This window comes from Urocitellus parryii, chromosome 5 (genome assembly GCF_045843805.1).
Source record: "Urocitellus parryii isolate mUroPar1 chromosome 5, mUroPar1.hap1, whole genome shotgun sequence".
Classification (NCBI taxonomy): domain Eukaryota; kingdom Metazoa; phylum Chordata; class Mammalia; order Rodentia; family Sciuridae; genus Urocitellus; species Urocitellus parryii.
This window is the reverse complement of record NC_135535.1, coordinates 68,138,878-68,155,999: the sequence shown is the minus strand read 5'-3', so window position 1 is coordinate 68,155,999 and position 17,122 is coordinate 68,138,878. Positions and strand designations below refer to the sequence as shown.

The 17,122-nt window shown below is 53.2% G+C and overlaps 1 protein-coding gene across 12 annotated transcripts in view; it reads right to left on the bottom strand.

Annotated features, from left to right (window-relative positions):
• The window catches only part of Hdac7 (histone deacetylase 7), a 36,891-nt gene that overhangs the window by 6,243 nt on the left and 13,526 nt on the right, over positions 1–17,122 (bottom strand). For 2 of the 12 annotated variants that reach the window (XM_026400629.2, XM_026400632.2), the window contains 17 exons: positions 13,506–13,556; positions 9,884–10,321; positions 9,475–9,586; positions 8,781–8,896; positions 8,433–8,558; positions 7,942–8,033; positions 7,640–7,750; positions 7,324–7,501; positions 6,935–7,131; positions 6,544–6,738; positions 5,588–5,807; positions 3,707–3,840; positions 3,447–3,567; positions 3,120–3,169; positions 1,688–1,795; positions 686–741; positions 442–529 (listed from right to left, as the gene is read on the bottom strand). In XM_026400629.2, coding sequence (XP_026256414.2) covers positions 442–529; positions 686–741; positions 1,688–1,795; positions 3,120–3,169; positions 3,447–3,567; positions 3,707–3,840; positions 5,588–5,807; positions 6,544–6,738; positions 6,935–7,131; positions 7,324–7,501; positions 7,640–7,750; positions 7,942–8,033; positions 8,433–8,558; positions 8,781–8,896; positions 9,475–9,586; positions 9,884–10,321; positions 13,506–13,556 — 2,393 coding nt within the window. Of the gene's footprint in view, positions 1–441; positions 530–685; positions 742–1,687; positions 1,796–3,119; positions 3,170–3,446; positions 3,568–3,706; positions 3,841–5,587; positions 5,808–6,543; positions 6,739–6,934; positions 7,132–7,323; positions 7,502–7,639; positions 7,751–7,941; positions 8,034–8,432; positions 8,559–8,780; positions 8,897–9,474; positions 9,587–9,883; positions 10,322–13,505; positions 13,557–15,866; positions 15,968–17,122 lie in introns of all 12 variants that reach the window. The other 10 variants (XM_026400634.2, XM_077798290.1, XM_077798292.1 and 7 more) reach the window with 10 other exon arrangements.

The window sequence follows — 17,122 nt, the reverse complement described above, 5'->3', positions numbered from 1 at the left end:
AAGTTACTTCATCTCTCTGTGCTCACTTTCCTCATCTGTGAAATGGGTTATGGTCAAGATCAGATATAAAACCAGTGTCTGGATGGGATTAGTGATATAATGTTGTTCTCTGATGTGATTGTTATTGTCACTACACATAGGGAAAATGCAGAAATCACTAGATCTGCCAAAAGAAGCCAACAGAGACCAAAAGACAACACTCAAATGGAGCTCCTACCCACCGTGGGTGTGTGTATGAGAATCCCAACACTGTCTCCTCTGGGCCTTCCAACAGCTCTGTGATATGGTGCTATCTATCTTTACCCAAACTTTGCACAAGAGAAAACTGAGGCTCAAGGAGGCTTAATGCAGGACCAAGGCAAGCAGCCACATCTCTCATGTCAGGCTCAGGACTCCTTCAGTGAGCCTTTGAATCTAAAGGTGCAAGGAGCCAGGACCTACCCAGTCTACAATGAGAATCTTGCTGGCCTTGCCCTGTTGTTGCAGCTGCCGGCAGGCTATAGCCACTGAGTTGAAGAAGCAGAAGCCCCTGTGAAAAGCAGAGCGGGTCCTATCAGCCCATTCATTCCCCATGCTGGCATCTCTCCAGTTCCCTATCCCCCAGCAACTAGCGTGGCCCAGCCTATGAGAAGGCTCTGAGGGCCTGTCCCCACCTCATCCCACCCAGGCTTCTCCCAGTCCTTACATAGCTGTGGAATGATCTGCATGGTGTCCTGGGGGCCGCACCACAGCAAAACCATTCTGGAAAGGGAAAGAGTGCTTGTCACCAAACAGCCAGTCCTTGACCTGCATCTTCATGAACCTTCCCCCAGGGCCCAGTCTCCTCTTCTGAGAATTGGCCACAGTGTAACAGCTGCCAACATGTCTGACAATGTCCTGGCTGATGCTGAAGTGGACCAGGCCTTGGCCCCCATGCTGGGTGTCCACTGCTTTTAGACTGAACTTGAACAGAGAATCCTTCCCTCTTGTGTTCTGGTGGTAATCACTTGGCAGTGACAGCTACTGAGTGTTATGTAAAAATTACACACCTGGCCCTGTGCTAAACACTTTCTATGTGAGCCACAGGATAAACATCATCACCATTTCCAGTTCACAGATGAGGAGGAATCCAGAACTTAGGTAAGTTAAGTAACATGTCCCAAGATGCCTGGTTGTAAATGGTGGAGCCAGGATTTTAATATCAGAGCTGTGCTAATCGCAAAGCTTGGCCAAGGAGAGCTGACACTGAGCACACTGTGAACACACTGGGCTATAAGGTCCTAAATGGCAGGCATGTACACCTCAGGACAAATCCCTAGAAGGTGCCCAGCTTAGAGCAAACAAGCATGAATGACATTAACAGCTGTAGAGCCCCTTGGCCCTACATAAAAGCCACAGGCTAATGCATGAGGTCCAGAGATGGCCTATGATTTATCTACAGCCATGCAGTGGGTCTTAAATGGTCCTGGATGATCAGGACCCTGTGTCTCTAAGAAACCAGAGTCCAGGGGCAGAGTGGCTTGATTCCCCAAGTAACACAAATCTCAGGTTCAAATCTTACCCTGCTCCTCAGAGCCCTCGATTTTGCCTCCCAAACCTTGTGGCAATATCCAAGAGGAATGAGAGGTCAAGCATTCAGGCTCTGAATCCCGCTTCCCCATCCTCTGCCTCCTCCACGGTTTGCCTGCCTTCAACCAAAATCTCCTACCTTTAGCTCACGGGAAGCCACTTTGAAGGCGAGGTCAGTGACGCTGCCAGAGGCCCAGCGGGCTGCATTGGAGGAATGCAGCTCGTTCCAGATGGTGTCAGTATCCACCTGTGGGGGCCAGAGTCAGAGCCCGCATCATCCAAGGCTTCCCACAGGAGCCAGCACCCAGTGGGGTGGTACCCATCCCATGGCCAGGACCCCAGGGGCAGGGAGCTGGGCAGACGGCGCTGCCTCCCCAGTGCCCCACCGCCCAAAGGCAAGGCCTCCTGTGTCCCCCAATCCCAGCAGGGCTTCTCCTTCCCAGCATAAGTCCCAGCACCAGCCTATTTGTGGCCAGCATTCTGCTGGCAGCATCACGCCTGCCTCCCCGGTCAGGGGAGGGGGCATGGCGTTACCTGGGCGGGATTGGGGTTTGGGCCGGGAGGGGGTTTTAAGCCCCAGCTGACTCTGCTCAGGCCCTGCGGGACGGTCGGAGCTGGAGGGGCCGTCTGCACCACTGTCTTCCACTCAGGGCCCCTAGCCCAGGCTGGGAGGCCCCCCAAACCCAGTCCCTGGGCCTCAAGGCTAGGGAGGGGCCGGGGGGCATGATGGGGAGATGGGGAGGGCGAGGCGGACCAAGAGAGGCGAGGAAGGCAGAGAGAGTCGCAAGAGGCTGGAGAGAGAGAGAGAGAGAAGGACAGAGAGGGAGAGGAGGGAGGAGAAAACAGAAGCAACAACAGTTGGAAAAACCAGAAAGTGGCAAGAAATGGGGAGTTGTGAACAGGGCACTGACTGGCTCCCAAACAGCCCCCCACTACAGCTCCCATTTTCTCTGAACTTGACCTCCATCCCCTGCCTTCACACACCATGCTTGTTACCACCACAGGGAGAGCCTTGCCAGAGCAGGCAGGAAGCCCTTGACAGGTGAGGAGTGAAGAAGCAAAGCTGGGGGTCGGGGGGCTGTGTCCCGGCTAGGGAAGTTCCTGGATCTCCAAGGACACAGGGAGAACCACCTCAGCCCCACACTAGGCAGCCCAAGGATGGGGACTAGCCTGAGGCCACTGTGACTGCTGACAGGCCCACTGCAGGGCAGACAAAGGAGCCTGGGGGCTGGCGTGGAATGGCTCATGCCCAGCCACTGGCGCCTTAATGAGAGGGGACAATCTTAAGCCCCAATTTTGGCCTTGCTCTTTGGGCCTCAGTTAATATCTACCAAACATCTTCTAAATAGGTGGAGGCACTGGACTCCACAATCAAGGACACTGATGGACCCAGGATACACCCATCCACAAGGAGATTCCAGCCAGCAGAGGGGCATCATGGGAAAGTCCCTGGCCCACCAGGTCTGGCAGAACCACAAGAACAGCCAGTGGGGGCTGGGCCTGGGAAAACTGAAGGGAGGAGAGTCGAGAACACTAAGCAATGCCCACTGGAGACCTCTGGGCACACTTACCCCAACCCCACCACAGGGCAGCATCACAAACATCCGCTGTGCCAGGAGTCCTGTGGGGAGAGGCCCAGTCCATGTGAGTGTAGATGCTTTCAGCCTCTGGTGTGGCTGGGAGCAGGGAGGCCCAGAAGAGGCCAGGTAGGTGTTGAGGGAGAGAAGCCGGGTAGGGAGAGGAGTAGCTGGGATGGGAGGGATGGGAGCAGTGAGTTCAAACGGGGATGTCCAGGAGGCTGGAGGAGGCCGACCCGGCAGGATGGAGAAAAGAGCATGGGAGTGGGTAAGGTGGGTGTGCTCGGGGAGATCTGGGGCCAAGCACCATCCATCTCCTACCTTCCAGCTTCCCATTGTCCAGTTTGAGGCGGCTGAGTGGGTTGGTGCCATAGAGGAGCACATGTCGCTCAGAGTGGACTGACTGCAGTTCCTCCAAGGAGGCCTTCCGGCCCCGGAGACACTGAGGAAGAGCCCACAGAGCTCCTAAGCCTTTGCCTACCCCTCCGCTTCCATGGCTGCCCTCTCTCATCTCTCACCCTTTCTTCCCTCCCTTTACCTTTACCTCCTTGGGCTCTGAGACCCCCACCCAGCCTCCTTACCTCACACTGGCTCCGGAGGCCTCGCTCCTGTAGCCGGGACCAGATGCTCTGGATGCGGCCAGCGTGCTCAGGGTGCCTGCTGTTGTCTCCACAGGAGCACTGATGCTTCAGCATGACTGAGTCATAGACCAGCCCTGTCGGGAGCAGGGTTCAGGGCAGGTATGCCAGAGAGCACCCCAACCCCCCCCCCGACAGTGAACTACTGACAGATCACCCGGTGCCCACATGGATCCACCTAGAGTCAGGCATGGCACCACACACCCATACAGACCAGCATTCCTCATCCTTCCCCGCTGCTGAGCCCTAACCCTGCACTTCCATATGCACAACTCCACGAGTGCAGGGGCAACTGGACAGCCTGATGGACAAATCAACACAGGGCCAGCCAACAGAGCTGCCACACGGCTGCTGCCTCCCCACATGGCCCATCACATCTACCGTGCCCTCAAGGGCTCGGGGAATAAACAGCCAGCCTGACAGCAGGCATTTCCCTCTGGGTATCATGAACCCAAAAGCCACTAAGGGGGAGCAAAAGGAGAAAGAATTCCCAGGGAAACCCCAAACTGGGAGCTAGGTACTCCACAATAACACAAGGCCACGTCATACAATGACCACAGCTCTGGAGAGTGACTATAGCCAGCTCAGCCAGCTTTCCCAACTGGTAATCAAAGTATTCAGAAAAAAAAAAAAATTCCTAGGTACTGAACATGTACAGACATTTCTTCTTTGTCATTATTCCCTAAACAATATAATTATCTAACTATTTGCACAGCATTTACATTGCAGTAGGCATTATAAATACTCTAAAGATGATTTAAAGTATATTGGGAAGAGCCGGGGATATAGTTGAGTGGTAAAGCGCTTGCCCAGGATGCATGAGGCCCTGGGGTTCAATCCACAGCACCACACACAAAAGAAAAAAAAAGAAATGTAAGTGTGAGGATGTGCACAGGTCATATGAAAATCCTATACCATTTTATATAAAGGTCTGGAGCATCTTTGGACTTTAGTATTCTTGTGGGGTACGAGGTAGGTTTCTGGAACCACTCCACAGGGACCAAAGAATTATTTCAGCCTGTCCCAGGGGAAGCTTCTAGAGGTTGGTAGAGTACACTTCTATGGCAGGGTATCTGCATATCTTGGGACACCACAAACCTTCAAAATGCTCAGACCGTTTGACCCAGGAATGCTACTCCTTAAGAATGACCCTCAGAAAATAATCCCAAGATGAGTAAAGACTTATGCGTAAGAGAATTAAAATGAGGAAAAATGAATAACAATCTAAACATCCAACCAATAAGAAATAAAATAAAAATAAAACCCTGAGATGAAATAAAAGAATCTCAGTTTTGAAGGTTAATTATTTGACTAACTTAGTAAAGCGGGGTACGAAATCTAGTCCATGTATTCATGGCATCTGCACAAGTGCATCTAGCTAGAACATAGCCTGTACTGACATACAGCAGAATTTAAGATGAGTGACTTCTGGGTGGTGGGACACTACTTAGGAACTTTTATTTTATAATTATGCTTTTCTATATTTTTCAAAATTTCTAAAATGCTTTTGAGCTTTTTAGAAACAAAACAACAGTAATAAATAACATTTTTGAAAGGGGGTAGACATGGTGGCAGGGGACTCAAATTCTTATACTGGCCTGCTTGTTACATTATTAGAGGCTTGTCACAGGTTCCCTGAGTCTTGGTGTCCATGTGTAAAACAATAACTTATCTATCCACATGCTTCATGGGATACTGTAGGGGTCCAGTAAGACTAGGAAAGCACTCTGAAGTCTCTAAAAATGTCCCAAGTGCCATCATGTACAGACAGGGACTCGTGTTCCCAGGCCCTTCCTTCTGCCCCGCACTCTCATCCTGGCTTACCTGTGGTGAAGGGCAGGGTCCTGGGGGGTGCCTCTGGATTGGTGAGGACTCGGGCCTGGCAGGTGGGCTCTGGGGTCGGTAGAGAGGCAGGTGCAGCTGGGGAAGACTGAGTCCTGGACAAGGGCCGGTGTCTGCCCTGGGCCAGAGGAAGCAGCACAGAGTCCCCGATGCTTCCCCGGGAAAGCCGCCCAGCCAGCCGCTGCTGTTCCCAGAGCAACATCTGAGGGAAAACAGGGGGCTCAGTCTCTAGTTTCTCAGAACCTGCTCCATCTTCTCCTAACCAAAGTCTTAGGAACCTCTAGGAACACCCCTTTCCTGAAGAGGGTGCATCTAGCCCTGCTTCCCACCTAGGCTCTGGCCTTTGACTCTCTGAGACTCCTGCCCTCAACAGGCCCCTTGAAGACCTGCACCCAAGATTGACCACCCTGTTCCACCAGAGCTCCCTGGGCACTTCAGCTCACTCTGACCAGGATCTCCTCATCTACAAGGGCTATGCTAGAACACAGGGACTTGCAGAGGCACTGTACATATATGGACTATTATCAAGTATTATCATGAAATTGTGTCCTCCACCAAATTCATACACTGAAGTCCTAACTCCCAGGACTTCAGAAAGTAGTCTTATTTAGAGACAGGCAGGATCTTTGCAGAGAAAATCAAGTTAAAATAAGGTCATTAGGGTGAGCCCTAATACAATAGAACTGTTGTCTTTATAAAAAGAAAAAAATCTGAACACAGACTGGGGGAAGACAGTGTACAGGGAGAAGACCACTGTCTGTATGCCAAGGAGAAAGTCCTAGAACAGATTCTCCCTCACGGCCTCAGAAGGAAACAATCCTGCAAAGACCTAGATTTCAGACTTTCATGATTGCCTATCTACCTCCCTTCCCCATCTTAGGCCAGGCTCTAGGCCTTCTGACTACACTTTCTGACGGGCAACGTGGGCACAGCCATACCTGCTGGTGCTGTGGGAGAGAAACGGGGCCTCTGGCTTCAGGCTGCCCATGGCTTGACTCCCTGTGTTCCAGGACATCATCCGCCACCTGCCCTACTCCACGGCCATCGGTCTCTAGGTCCTCAGCTGAGGGTATCTGTTGCAGTCGGGGCTTCTCACTCATCTTGGCTGGCCTCTGGGGAAGTGAGATGGCTGGCTAAGAAGCCAGGTGGAGCAACGGGGGTGAGGTGGGAGGTGGTGAGCTGGGCAGGGCAGCCATTCATCTGGCTAGAACTCTGGTAGTCATTTTCTCTTTTGCCTCCCAGGTTCCTGCCCTCCATAAGCCCCCTTCTTCTTTCCCAGGATCCCAGTTAAGCATCCCCTCAGTCCCTCCTCTACCCAGTTCCTCTCACCTTGATCAGCTGGATGTGAGGTTTGAGCCGCTCCGGGCGGGTCTGCAGGGGGCCCAGCAGTGGGGAAGCAGTGGCACTGGGGGGCAGGGGCTCTGAGCGGGTCCAGCTCAGAGGCCAATGGAGGCCTGACCCAGAGAGCCGCTCGGTGGTCAGTAGGGACTGGGCTAAATGGAAGGGCAAGGGCCCAAGCCCGGGCACTGGAAAGAATGGGGTGGGGCATAAGGAGGGAACCATGGGGAGCCAGGGAAGGAAGCAAGGGCATGGTGGGGGCAGGGGCTTGGCAGGGAGACGCACAGGACTAAGTCTGGAAGGATGGATTCCCTCCTCAAGCGTGGCCCTTGGCAGGGTGCAAGATCCAGCCCCTTCCCAGGAGAAGCCGTAGGACTCACCAGTCAGCAGAGGGGTGTGAGAGACTGAGGGATCCAGAAGGAGAATAGGCTGCAGGCGAGAAGGCAAGGTGCCCCCAGCCTCCGGCTCCAGACCATGGGGCAGGAAGAGGGGAGCATGGGGGCTCCCCAGGACTGGACGAGGGCCCAGAGCTGGATGGGTCCTGCGGTCACCATCACCCTAGGGGAAAGGCAGGGAGAAGTCATGGGGAGAAGATTCCAGCAGAGGACTGTGAAGGTGATGGGGTCAGACAGTAGGACAAGGGTGTGAATGAGGCTGGATGAGCTTGGAGTGGGGGAGGGGAGCCCAGCCACTCACCCTGGCAGGGGCGGGCAGCCCCAACGTGATTGTGGGCAGCAAGGACACTGTCGGCAAGGCGAACGGGGCCAGAGAAGTCTCCTGCAGCCGCAGCCTCTGGCCCAAGAGCGCCTGCCATGGGGAGCAGGGCGACGGGTCACGGGTCCCAGACCTCTACCCCTGGCACGCCTTTCCCAGAACACCCAGGAGGCCCTGGTGGGGGCTGCCCAGACCCTGTGGCCCCAGGCCAGATTGGGCCACTTGCTGGAAAAAGGCTGAACCTCAGAAGTGCCCCAGGGAGCCCAGTCCCCACAAGGCCTTACCTCCGAGCCCAGGACAGGGTTGGGGCCATGCTCGCTGTCATTGGGGGAGCTGCACCCTGACGCAGGCGTGCTGCTACTACTAGGGGAGGAGTCTGAGGGTTGGGAAGAAAGGGAGGTGTAATCAGGGCCAAAGGGTAGATGCAAAGGCATAGTGTCCCCTGGTGCAGGATTCCCAGGCACCACCCCTTCCCCAACAGGTTGCCTCTGCTTCCTGACTTATTCCCTGACGAGCAGGAAGATGGAGGGCCACAGCTAGGCTATAGCATCTTGGGCAATTTTTTTGAAAGGTGCTCCCTTTTCAGACAAATGTCAGTTTGCCCTGCAGGAGCTGCCTATCAACCCCAACTCACCTCACAGTGGGTGTGTGGGACACAGTACAACACACTTGGTAGCCCCCAAAGGGAGACCCCTGTCTACTAGGGGTAGGGGGGACCCAAAGGGTCAAGACCAACTAGGGCCTAGGACAACCCCACCCCTCTGCTGGCCCTCACCTCCGAAGGTCTCTGCCGGCCGTCGCCGGAGACTGGGCGGCGCACTCTCTTTTCTAAGCAGTGGGTTCTTCCTCCGCTCCAAGGACTTCTTAGGTTTGTAGCGTAGTTTCAGGTTGGGCTCAGAGACTGGCGGGGAGTACCAGCATTACTCAAGCCCTAGGGCAGCCACCCTTCTCTCCTCTGCCCTTAGGTCCCTCCCCTTCCAGCTATGTAAGAGAAAACCCCACAGCATGCTGTTCCTGCCCAACCCAGCACTCCCAGCCCTCCTGGCTCTGCACTACTGACCCAAATTCAAGGCCCTTCCCCTAACCCTAATCTGAAGAGTTCCTGTCTGTCTGTCCAGCTCACCTGTCTTACGCAGGGGGAAGTGTTCTGGGGGGTCACTGGGCAGGCTGGGAACAGGAGGCAAAAAGCTGCTGAGCATGGAGCGGGCAGCTCCTTCTGTATCCAATGGTTCAAGGGTTCTGTGGAGTGAGTGCCAAGGTGCTTCAGAGGGGCGGACACCCAAAGGCCCACAGAGACCTCACACTGCACAGCCGCCTTCCTGAATGTGGGCCCTGGGACCTGCCAGGGAGGCAGAGATGACAGGGCCAGGCAAGAATGGGAGCCATCTCCAGGTGGCAGCAGTGGGCTACCCATGCTACCCAGCAGCCATAATGCAGACCTCCAATCTAGGCACAGAAGCCAGAGTCTGGGTGCTTGGTAACAGGCCCACTAGGGACTTAGTCCCCTGCAATAGAAACCTGCTCTAGGAACTAGGATATTTTTGTGCTTAGGGGAAAACAAAGAGAGAGAGAGTCTCATGTGCAAAAGAAAGCCAGGATGGAGTATGAGTATGTGTACAGGAAGGGTCTCAGGTGAGAGAAGGAGAGAGAATGAATGGAGAGAAGGCAGACATTGGTTGAGGTGTGTTTGGAGGTGCATTATGTGTATAGGAAGGGCAATGGGCCCTGGGGAAGAAATGGGGCTGACAGGGTAATATGGGGGTGGGGGAAAACGTATGTGGGAGGAACCCGAGGGACCGGTGGGGACAGGGAGCTACCTGTAGGGAATGCTGGGGTTGTTGGGATGGACTGTTCTCTCCAGAGCTGCTTGCTGTTTCTTCAGGATCACTTCTGCCAATTTCTGCTTGACCACGCTGCTGGCTACAGCACCTGTGGGGCAAAGGGTCAGAAGTGGGCTGGGAGAGGGGAAACAAGTGGCCTCCCAGAACATTCTTTGCCATTGCCCTGTCCACATCTCCAGTACGCAGTGTCCCAGGGACTCCTCAGGCAAGAGCCAAGCCTAAGGCCTCACCTCTCCCATGAAGCCTGCAGACACCCCCACACCCACCTCCATTTATAGGCAAGCAGAGAATGACCCAGCAGCTATGACCCTCCCATTTAACGCTTCCCAGGCCCAAGGGCAATCACGGACACCCAAGTGGGGGCAGGCAGAGATCCCATCCTTACTTCGCTTGCTCTTGTCCTTATTGAGAAGCTGCCGCAACTCTTGCTCCTGCTGTGCCCCCTGCAATTCGGGCATCATCGGTGGGTCCATTGAGAGCTGTGGGTGGGGCCAGCAGCCCAAGAAGAAGCAGGAGTGGAGGCCTGAGACTGGGGTGGAGGAGGCTGCAGGGAGAGAGGGAGGGAAGGCATGTGCAGGGAGCTCCGTCTTTACCCTCATGGGCTCGGCTGTGCGCTGTTGCTGCTGCTGCTGCTGTTGCTGCTGCTGCTGCTGCTGCTGTTGCTGCAGGCCTGCTAGGAAGAGGTGGCGATGAAGGCGCTGGGGATGCTGCAAGGCCAGCAGTGTGGGCTCTGGCTGGGGCTCCACTGCGGGCCGCTGGCCCACTCGCAGGTCCATGGGCTGGAGCTGAGGGCTTGGCGTGTCTGCACGGGGCGTGGGGCAGCCTGTGGACAGAGGAGCAGGGTCACTGGAAAGCTGATCTCCAGGGACTTGGGCACAGGCAAACTCAGCAACAGCAAAACACCTCCAATGGGCCTTTTCTCTTCTTAATCCTGGCCTGCAAGTAAGTGCTATCAATTCTATTTTGCCTGTAGGAAAAGCAGTCATAAAATTACAAAGCCCCTCTACCACTGCACTGACCACTCCTCCCCAGGCCTGGGCTGAGGGCTCTGGGGATTTACTCACACTGCATCACTGCTGCAGCGGTACATTCTAGGCTCCACCCTCTCCTTCCCTTCCTTCCCTCTGGAATGAGGAGGTTTGCCCAGCTGCCCTCTAATGGGTTAGGCTCACCAGCAGAGATCAGACAACAGACCCTAAATTGTGACCTCTTGTACTCTGTCATGAGTCCTGGGATTCAGAAGTGATGGCTGGGGCCCGTAGCCAGCCCTAGTTGACCACCCTGGACCTGTTCCCAGTGTGGAACACTGTTCCCAGTGCAGCTTCGCTCAGCTCATCAAACCCACATGCTCACACAGGCTGCTCCCAGCCCCTCCAGGCCAGCTCTGGGCCTGGCCTGGTGAGGACAGCAGGCTCAGCTGCCTCTTCTCCAGTGTCCTCTGCACCCACGCCAGAAGCACCCTGCCAAGCCCGTGGGTGCAGGGGTTATTTATAGTTAGCCACCAGACCAGGGTCCATGCCAGCACAGCCAGCTGGGCCAGGCTGCACTGAGCAGCCAGAGACTTTGAGATACTGGGAGGTGGAGCTGCAACAGGGGATTAGCCTGGGGAAGGGAAAGCAGGAGGAGGTGGGAGCAGGCCATTCCCACTACAGGACACACCATGAGGGAAACTTCCCCAGAGAGCCTCCTTTAGGCATCTCTTTATGGAGCAGCCACAGCTGTCCTCTGGGCCTGGGGCTGAGGGGACTGGAAAAGCATCCTGGCAAAGTACCAGTTAGGGAAGCAGGAAATGCAGCCTCTAGGACCAACACAACCACTAATCTCGGTCTTAACATCTGTAGTGCACCATGTGCACAAGAGTCTGCAAAATCTGTCATCTCATCACCTCCACCTGTCCTGGGAGGTCATTATTACTATTCTGATATGCTAGATGAAGAAACTGAGGCCCAAACATAAAAGGCCTGTCCAAGGTCACCCAGCTAGGAGCACGGTGAGCATGGTTCCCAGTCCTGCAGAAGTCCATGCTCTATTTTCCACCAACTTCCAGGAAGTCACCTCCTTTGGAGGGGGTTTTTTGCTGCACAAAGGAAGAGAGGCTGACAATAGGTTGTCACTAAGGGAAATCACTCCAACACTATGACATAGACTCAAGAGGGGCAAAGCAAATAGATAGACACCGCGACTCTCCAGATATCAAGAAACCTGAGGAGATGGGTGTGCATCCAGATGTGGCCACAGTAGACAACGCACAGCTTTGTCCCACCTCCTCCTGCTCCCCCTTCCCTAGGATAATCCCCTGCTGCAGCTGTGTCCTCACTCCTCATTCATGTGACTATTTAGGAGTCTAGAGTTCCATTCTGGTTGAGTCTGGGTCTCCAATGCCAACACATTCCTGTTCTATGAAAGGTCTCAGTCCCCCGAGGTTCTGGTTTACTGGCTTCCTGGGATGACTCCCCTAATGATACAGGGCTTAGGGGAAACCAAGGTTGGTCACCCAGAACTAAGGACAGTTGCTTCAGCCACACACAGGCTAGGAGCAGTTCCCCAACAGTCTGCCCCATTCCTTACTCTCAGTAGAACCACCACCTAATGAGCAGAAGGCTGCTGAGAATTTAGGAAGGGCTCTGCCTGGAGTCCTGCAGAGCCTGTCAGGGTGATTTAGTATTTGAAGACTCGATAATCTGGTCCTAACTCGGCTTCTCTCAACTTGGTCTCCTACATCTGAACACAAACCCTCCTCCTCAGCTATCAGCTTCCACCCTGTAACAAGCCCAATACAGAATGTCCTCTAAATTTTTTCACAATGTCCTCCTACTAGTGCTGTCCTCACACTTCTACCTTCTACCTTTTCAAATCCTACCCATTGCTTAAAGCCCAACCAGTGTCTTTCCTCTTCCCTGGACCTCGTGCAGAGCCCAGAGTCCCTCCCTCTCAGATTTTATGTTCACTGCTCCCTGGCATGATAGGCACTTTGTGGGCAGTCCCATACCTGAGTTAAGCTCCAAGGGCAGAACTTGGTTTTGTGAATTGCTCATTATTCCCAGGCCTAAAATAGTACCTGGCAAATGATAAATTCAACAAACATGGAATCAATGAATAAATCTCTGTATCCCTCCTAAAACGCTTCAGAAGGTACCCTGGCACAGTGATGGGGCTCATTAAAGATTTTGGAATGAATGGATGAACTCATGAATCAGACACCTCTCATTGGATATTCGTCACATATTGCATTGTACTATTTTTTCTCTCATTTGTGTCTGTCTCCCCAACCAGCCTATAAGCTTTAGGACAGCTGGGACTGAAGCAAAGATCCTGAGTTCCATTCTCCCTTCCATACCAAATTACTAGGCATCAGGCTGTGCATTCTGAGGTGTCATTAAGGAAGAGAAAGCCTCAGACCTCTAGTCCCAAACTAGCCCTGTGGGCGTGTCCTAAACCAAAGCAGCATCAGAAAGTCCATTGGATTTTTTTCCCAGAGTGGCCTAATAACAGAGGAGGTGTGGGCCAGCAGGGAGGATAAGGAAGAGAACCTTCTCACCAAGGCAGAGGAGTCTTTTCTGTTCCACTGGAGCAGCCTGGGGCATCTTCCCACCCCTCAAGGTCTACCATGCCCTCCCTGCAGGGTCAGCTGGGAACTGAACAAGTCAACAAACAAGGACACACCTCGCCCAGTGCCTGACGTGGGGCAGGGGTCTGAGAATAAATATTAGCTTCCTACTTTCTTTCCTGTTTCACTAAACCCAGCCAGGACAAGAGGAGCATCCCGTCTTTCCTTTTCCTGTTGTGCTTCCCAGCACTGCAAGCAGCCTGGACCCAGAGGTGCCTCTGATTCCATTCCTCCCCTTCAGCTAGAACCCCAACTTTGTCCCCTCCACTGGAACCCCAACTTTCCAACTCCGGCCCATCAGCCAGATCTCTGCTTTTCCAACCCTGAGTCCTCACACCTCTTATGTCCCTTCCATCCACTTCTACCTCCCACCACAGTGTCCCTCAGGCCTGACTCTTACCTGTGCCAGGAGGACTGAGGCAGTGGGCACCCGGGCTCACCTGGGTCCCATCTGTAGAGAGAAGAGAGACACTTTGTGGGCAGTCCCATACCTGAGTTAAGCTCCAAGGGCAGAACTTGGTTTTGTGAATTGCTCATTATTCACAAATTGCTCATTATTTGGGGGACAACTGAGCCAGAGTGAAGGAGTGCTGAGAGGGGACAGGGAAGGGACAAGGGAGTGGAGAGGTCCACGCCAGACAGGCTCCCTGCTGCTGCATGCTGACTGAGAAGATCTCCAGCTCCCTCTTCTTCAGTCAACTACCGAGAGTAACTCAGATACCTCAGTCGCTTAGACCCGGTCCACAGCAAGAACTGAAGGAGGTCCCGGCTCACCCAGCAATGCCCTCAGCCTGCCCTGATTCAGTCAGATACAATCTTCCCTGGGCAGCCACACCAGGCTCCCATAGCCTGAAGGGAAAGAAACAGACTGGGGGGAGAGATAGGAGCACAGGGTGAGGAAGTCAGCAGGGAGTAGGGGAGACCAGGCCTGGAGAGGAGAAGCAGGAGCTAACAGGCCTTCCAGGTTCCAAAAGAAAGGAGCAGGCAGGAAGAAAAAGGTTTCTACAGTTGGGGACGGACTGGGTTATGGCCTGGAGGGCCGCCTCTGGTGGAACGTGTGAAGTGGTTGGATCTGGAACTGAGGACCACAGTGAGGACCCCTTTCCTCCTACTGCCCCATCCTATGGCCAGCTGCCTCTGTTGCCCTAGAGAAGAGACCCACCTCATTCTCCTTCTTGGATAATCTGAGCTCCTAGGCTCCTAAGTCTAACTCTGGCCTCCTATCCCATCAGAACCTAGGAATCTAGGTTGGCTGGCAACAGAAATACCCCTGAGTTGGGCTGATAGAAGACAGAGGTGAGTCCCAAGGCCACCTGTCCAAGGTGGACATCTTTCCCTCCTGCCATCCCAATTCAGGGACAAGGACCAAGAGGCCAGCTGGAAGAGGTGTTTGGGGGACAACTGGGCCAGAGTTGGAGGAAATATTCCTTTTTTTTAAATATTCTTTTTTTTTAAGTTGTAGATGGACACAATAGCTTTATTTTGTTTATTTTTATGTGATGCCAGGGATTGAACCTAGTGTCTCATGCATACTAGGCAAGTGCTTTACCACTGAGCCACAACTCAGGCCTCAGAAGATATATTTTCTGAAGCGCAAGCAGAAGGTGGTATGCTCTAGACCTGAGCTTCAGGGACAGTCACAGTTCCTCTTCCAGAGCTGAGAAAGGAGTACTCCATGTAGGCAGGCACTGTGGGGGAGGGGCAGCTCCAAGCACAGGGACTCCCACACTTGTGCCCTCAAACACTAGTGCCCCATTCGCTTTGGTTGGTTGATGAGAAAGTTCAGTCAGGACATGTCATCCCACCTATTCAAATTCTGCCCGAGCCCATCCCCTCTTGAGGATCACCCTGACCTCTTCTCACTTCCCACAGATTTGCTCTTTGTCCATCGCTTCACTAATCATGGTCTTGGTGGTGTGACTTGTCAAGAGTATCTGCCCCTGATAGCTTGCTGGGCACAAGGCAGACCCTGATGGTGATGGGTGAATTGAACATATGGCGGTCTCCTGACTCCCTTCCTAAAACATGGCAAGAATATTTCTCAAAGTTTGTGATTCCCCAAGGAACACTTATGCTAGAGGCAGACTGCCCTCCCCCTGTCATGGTAACCCCCATGCTGGGTGTCCTAGGACCTCTTCTTTCTTCTGTGGTACCTGGTCCCCCAAGAGAGGTCTCTGGTCTGGCTCCCAGTGTACTCCCAGAGACCATGTCAGCCCTCAAGTCCCCTGCCTTCTGAGAATTCTCTCCCACTTTCCCTTTAGTCCCTGCCCAAGGACTGGTTAGCAGCCTTCACGCTTGGGAGCAGAGCCAGGTTCTCTGTGCCTCTCTCCCTGGTAACCACAGATTCTGGACACCAAGCACTCTCTGGATACAAGAAAAATTAATGACCCTGAAGTGTGTGTTGTCAAAGGAACTACTTCCAAAAGCACTTCCTGGAAAAAAAGTCTTGCTTCTCCTTCCATTCCCTGGCTCAGTGCTGAGGGCCTTCAAGTTCAGAAGAGCACAGCAACTGAGACAAGACCTTAGGAACAGCTCTCTTTGTGTCCCAGAAAGACAAAAAGCATCTCATGGCACCCGTCAGTAGACAAACTGAAATGAGAAAGCAAAACCCGCATTCAGGTTCTGGCTTGAGTTTAGGAACAACCCCCCACCCCTTCTCATTGACCTCACTGCCTCTCTTAGAGGGCTGTTAATCACTCATTTGGGGTCAGACCAAAATAAAATGAGGAGTAAATGGACCCAAGGGACCAAGAACACTCACTGCCCAGGGTTGGACTCTTCTCCACACAGCTCTCTGCAGGTTGAAGAGCTCTCTTTCTTAGAATCCTGGATACTCCCCATTTCTATCTTCTTTGGAAGCAACTGTGTACAGTTTAAGAAGTAGTTTACTCAGTATTGGGCATCTGGGCCTACTAAGTCACCTTCCTAAATAAACCTGAGAACCTGATCTCACCCAGAACCAAGAGTCACAGAGTCCCTGACCTGCAAGTTTCCCAGCCCTTGGTTACCTTCAGAGTAGACATAAACAGCACAATCTACCCCATGAGCACCTAAAACATGCTATGTTCCCCACTACTCCTACCTTATTGCCTCAAGCCCCAGCCTTGGGCTTACTTGCCCAGCAGTTGTGACTTTACCCCCTACAAGCCTACACCAGATGGCCAGAAGACTGAGACTTGGTGATCCTTTATCTCCCAGCGGCTTCTGGCCTTGTATTGGGGGTACAGCCTTTTCCAGGATCACTGTCACCCAAATGCCTTCTCCCAATGTCTCTGATGTCATTGTTCAAGATGTTCCCACCTCCCAGGACTCCTGACTAGCTGAAAAGGAAGCAACAGAAAGGCTGGGAGAAAGCAGGTGGTAGTAGGAAGTCAGCATCCTGGGTTCAGGGCTGACCCCTTTCCCAGCCTGGGTTGCAGCCTTGGATTCTCTGTCCCTGACCCAGGAGGGGAAGTTTGACTCTACAGGGTGGCTGGCAGAGAAGGTGATATGGCTTCAGGAAGATCCAAAAATAAACTAAACAGTAGAAGAACACTGTGACGGCCAGGCCCCTGAGACCCAGTGAGGGCTGAGCATGGAGAAACTGCTCCTCTTCTAGGCATCTGCCTCTCAAAATCCAAGCTCACTAAGAGCTGATGGGGCCTTAGAGGTCATTCAGGCTGATGTTCTCTCACTTGGCAGAGGAGTAAAGAAAAAGGGGGAAGATGCTAGGTCATGACCACCCAGAAGGCCAGAGGTCCAGCCAGGCCAGGCCAGTGCAAGAAGTGGATGCAAAATATAGGTGCTTGGGCTGGGGTTGTGGCTCAGTGGTAGAGCGCTCGCCTAGCACATGTGAGGCCCTGGGTCCGATTCCCAGCACCACGTATAAGTAAATAAAATAAATGTATTGTGTCCACCTACAACTAAAAAGTAAATATAAAATATATATATATATATATATATATATATATGCTAACTCCCTTCACAGGAGGCCACTGATGTTGGGGCTGAAGAGAAGAAAATATGAATGAAACTTGT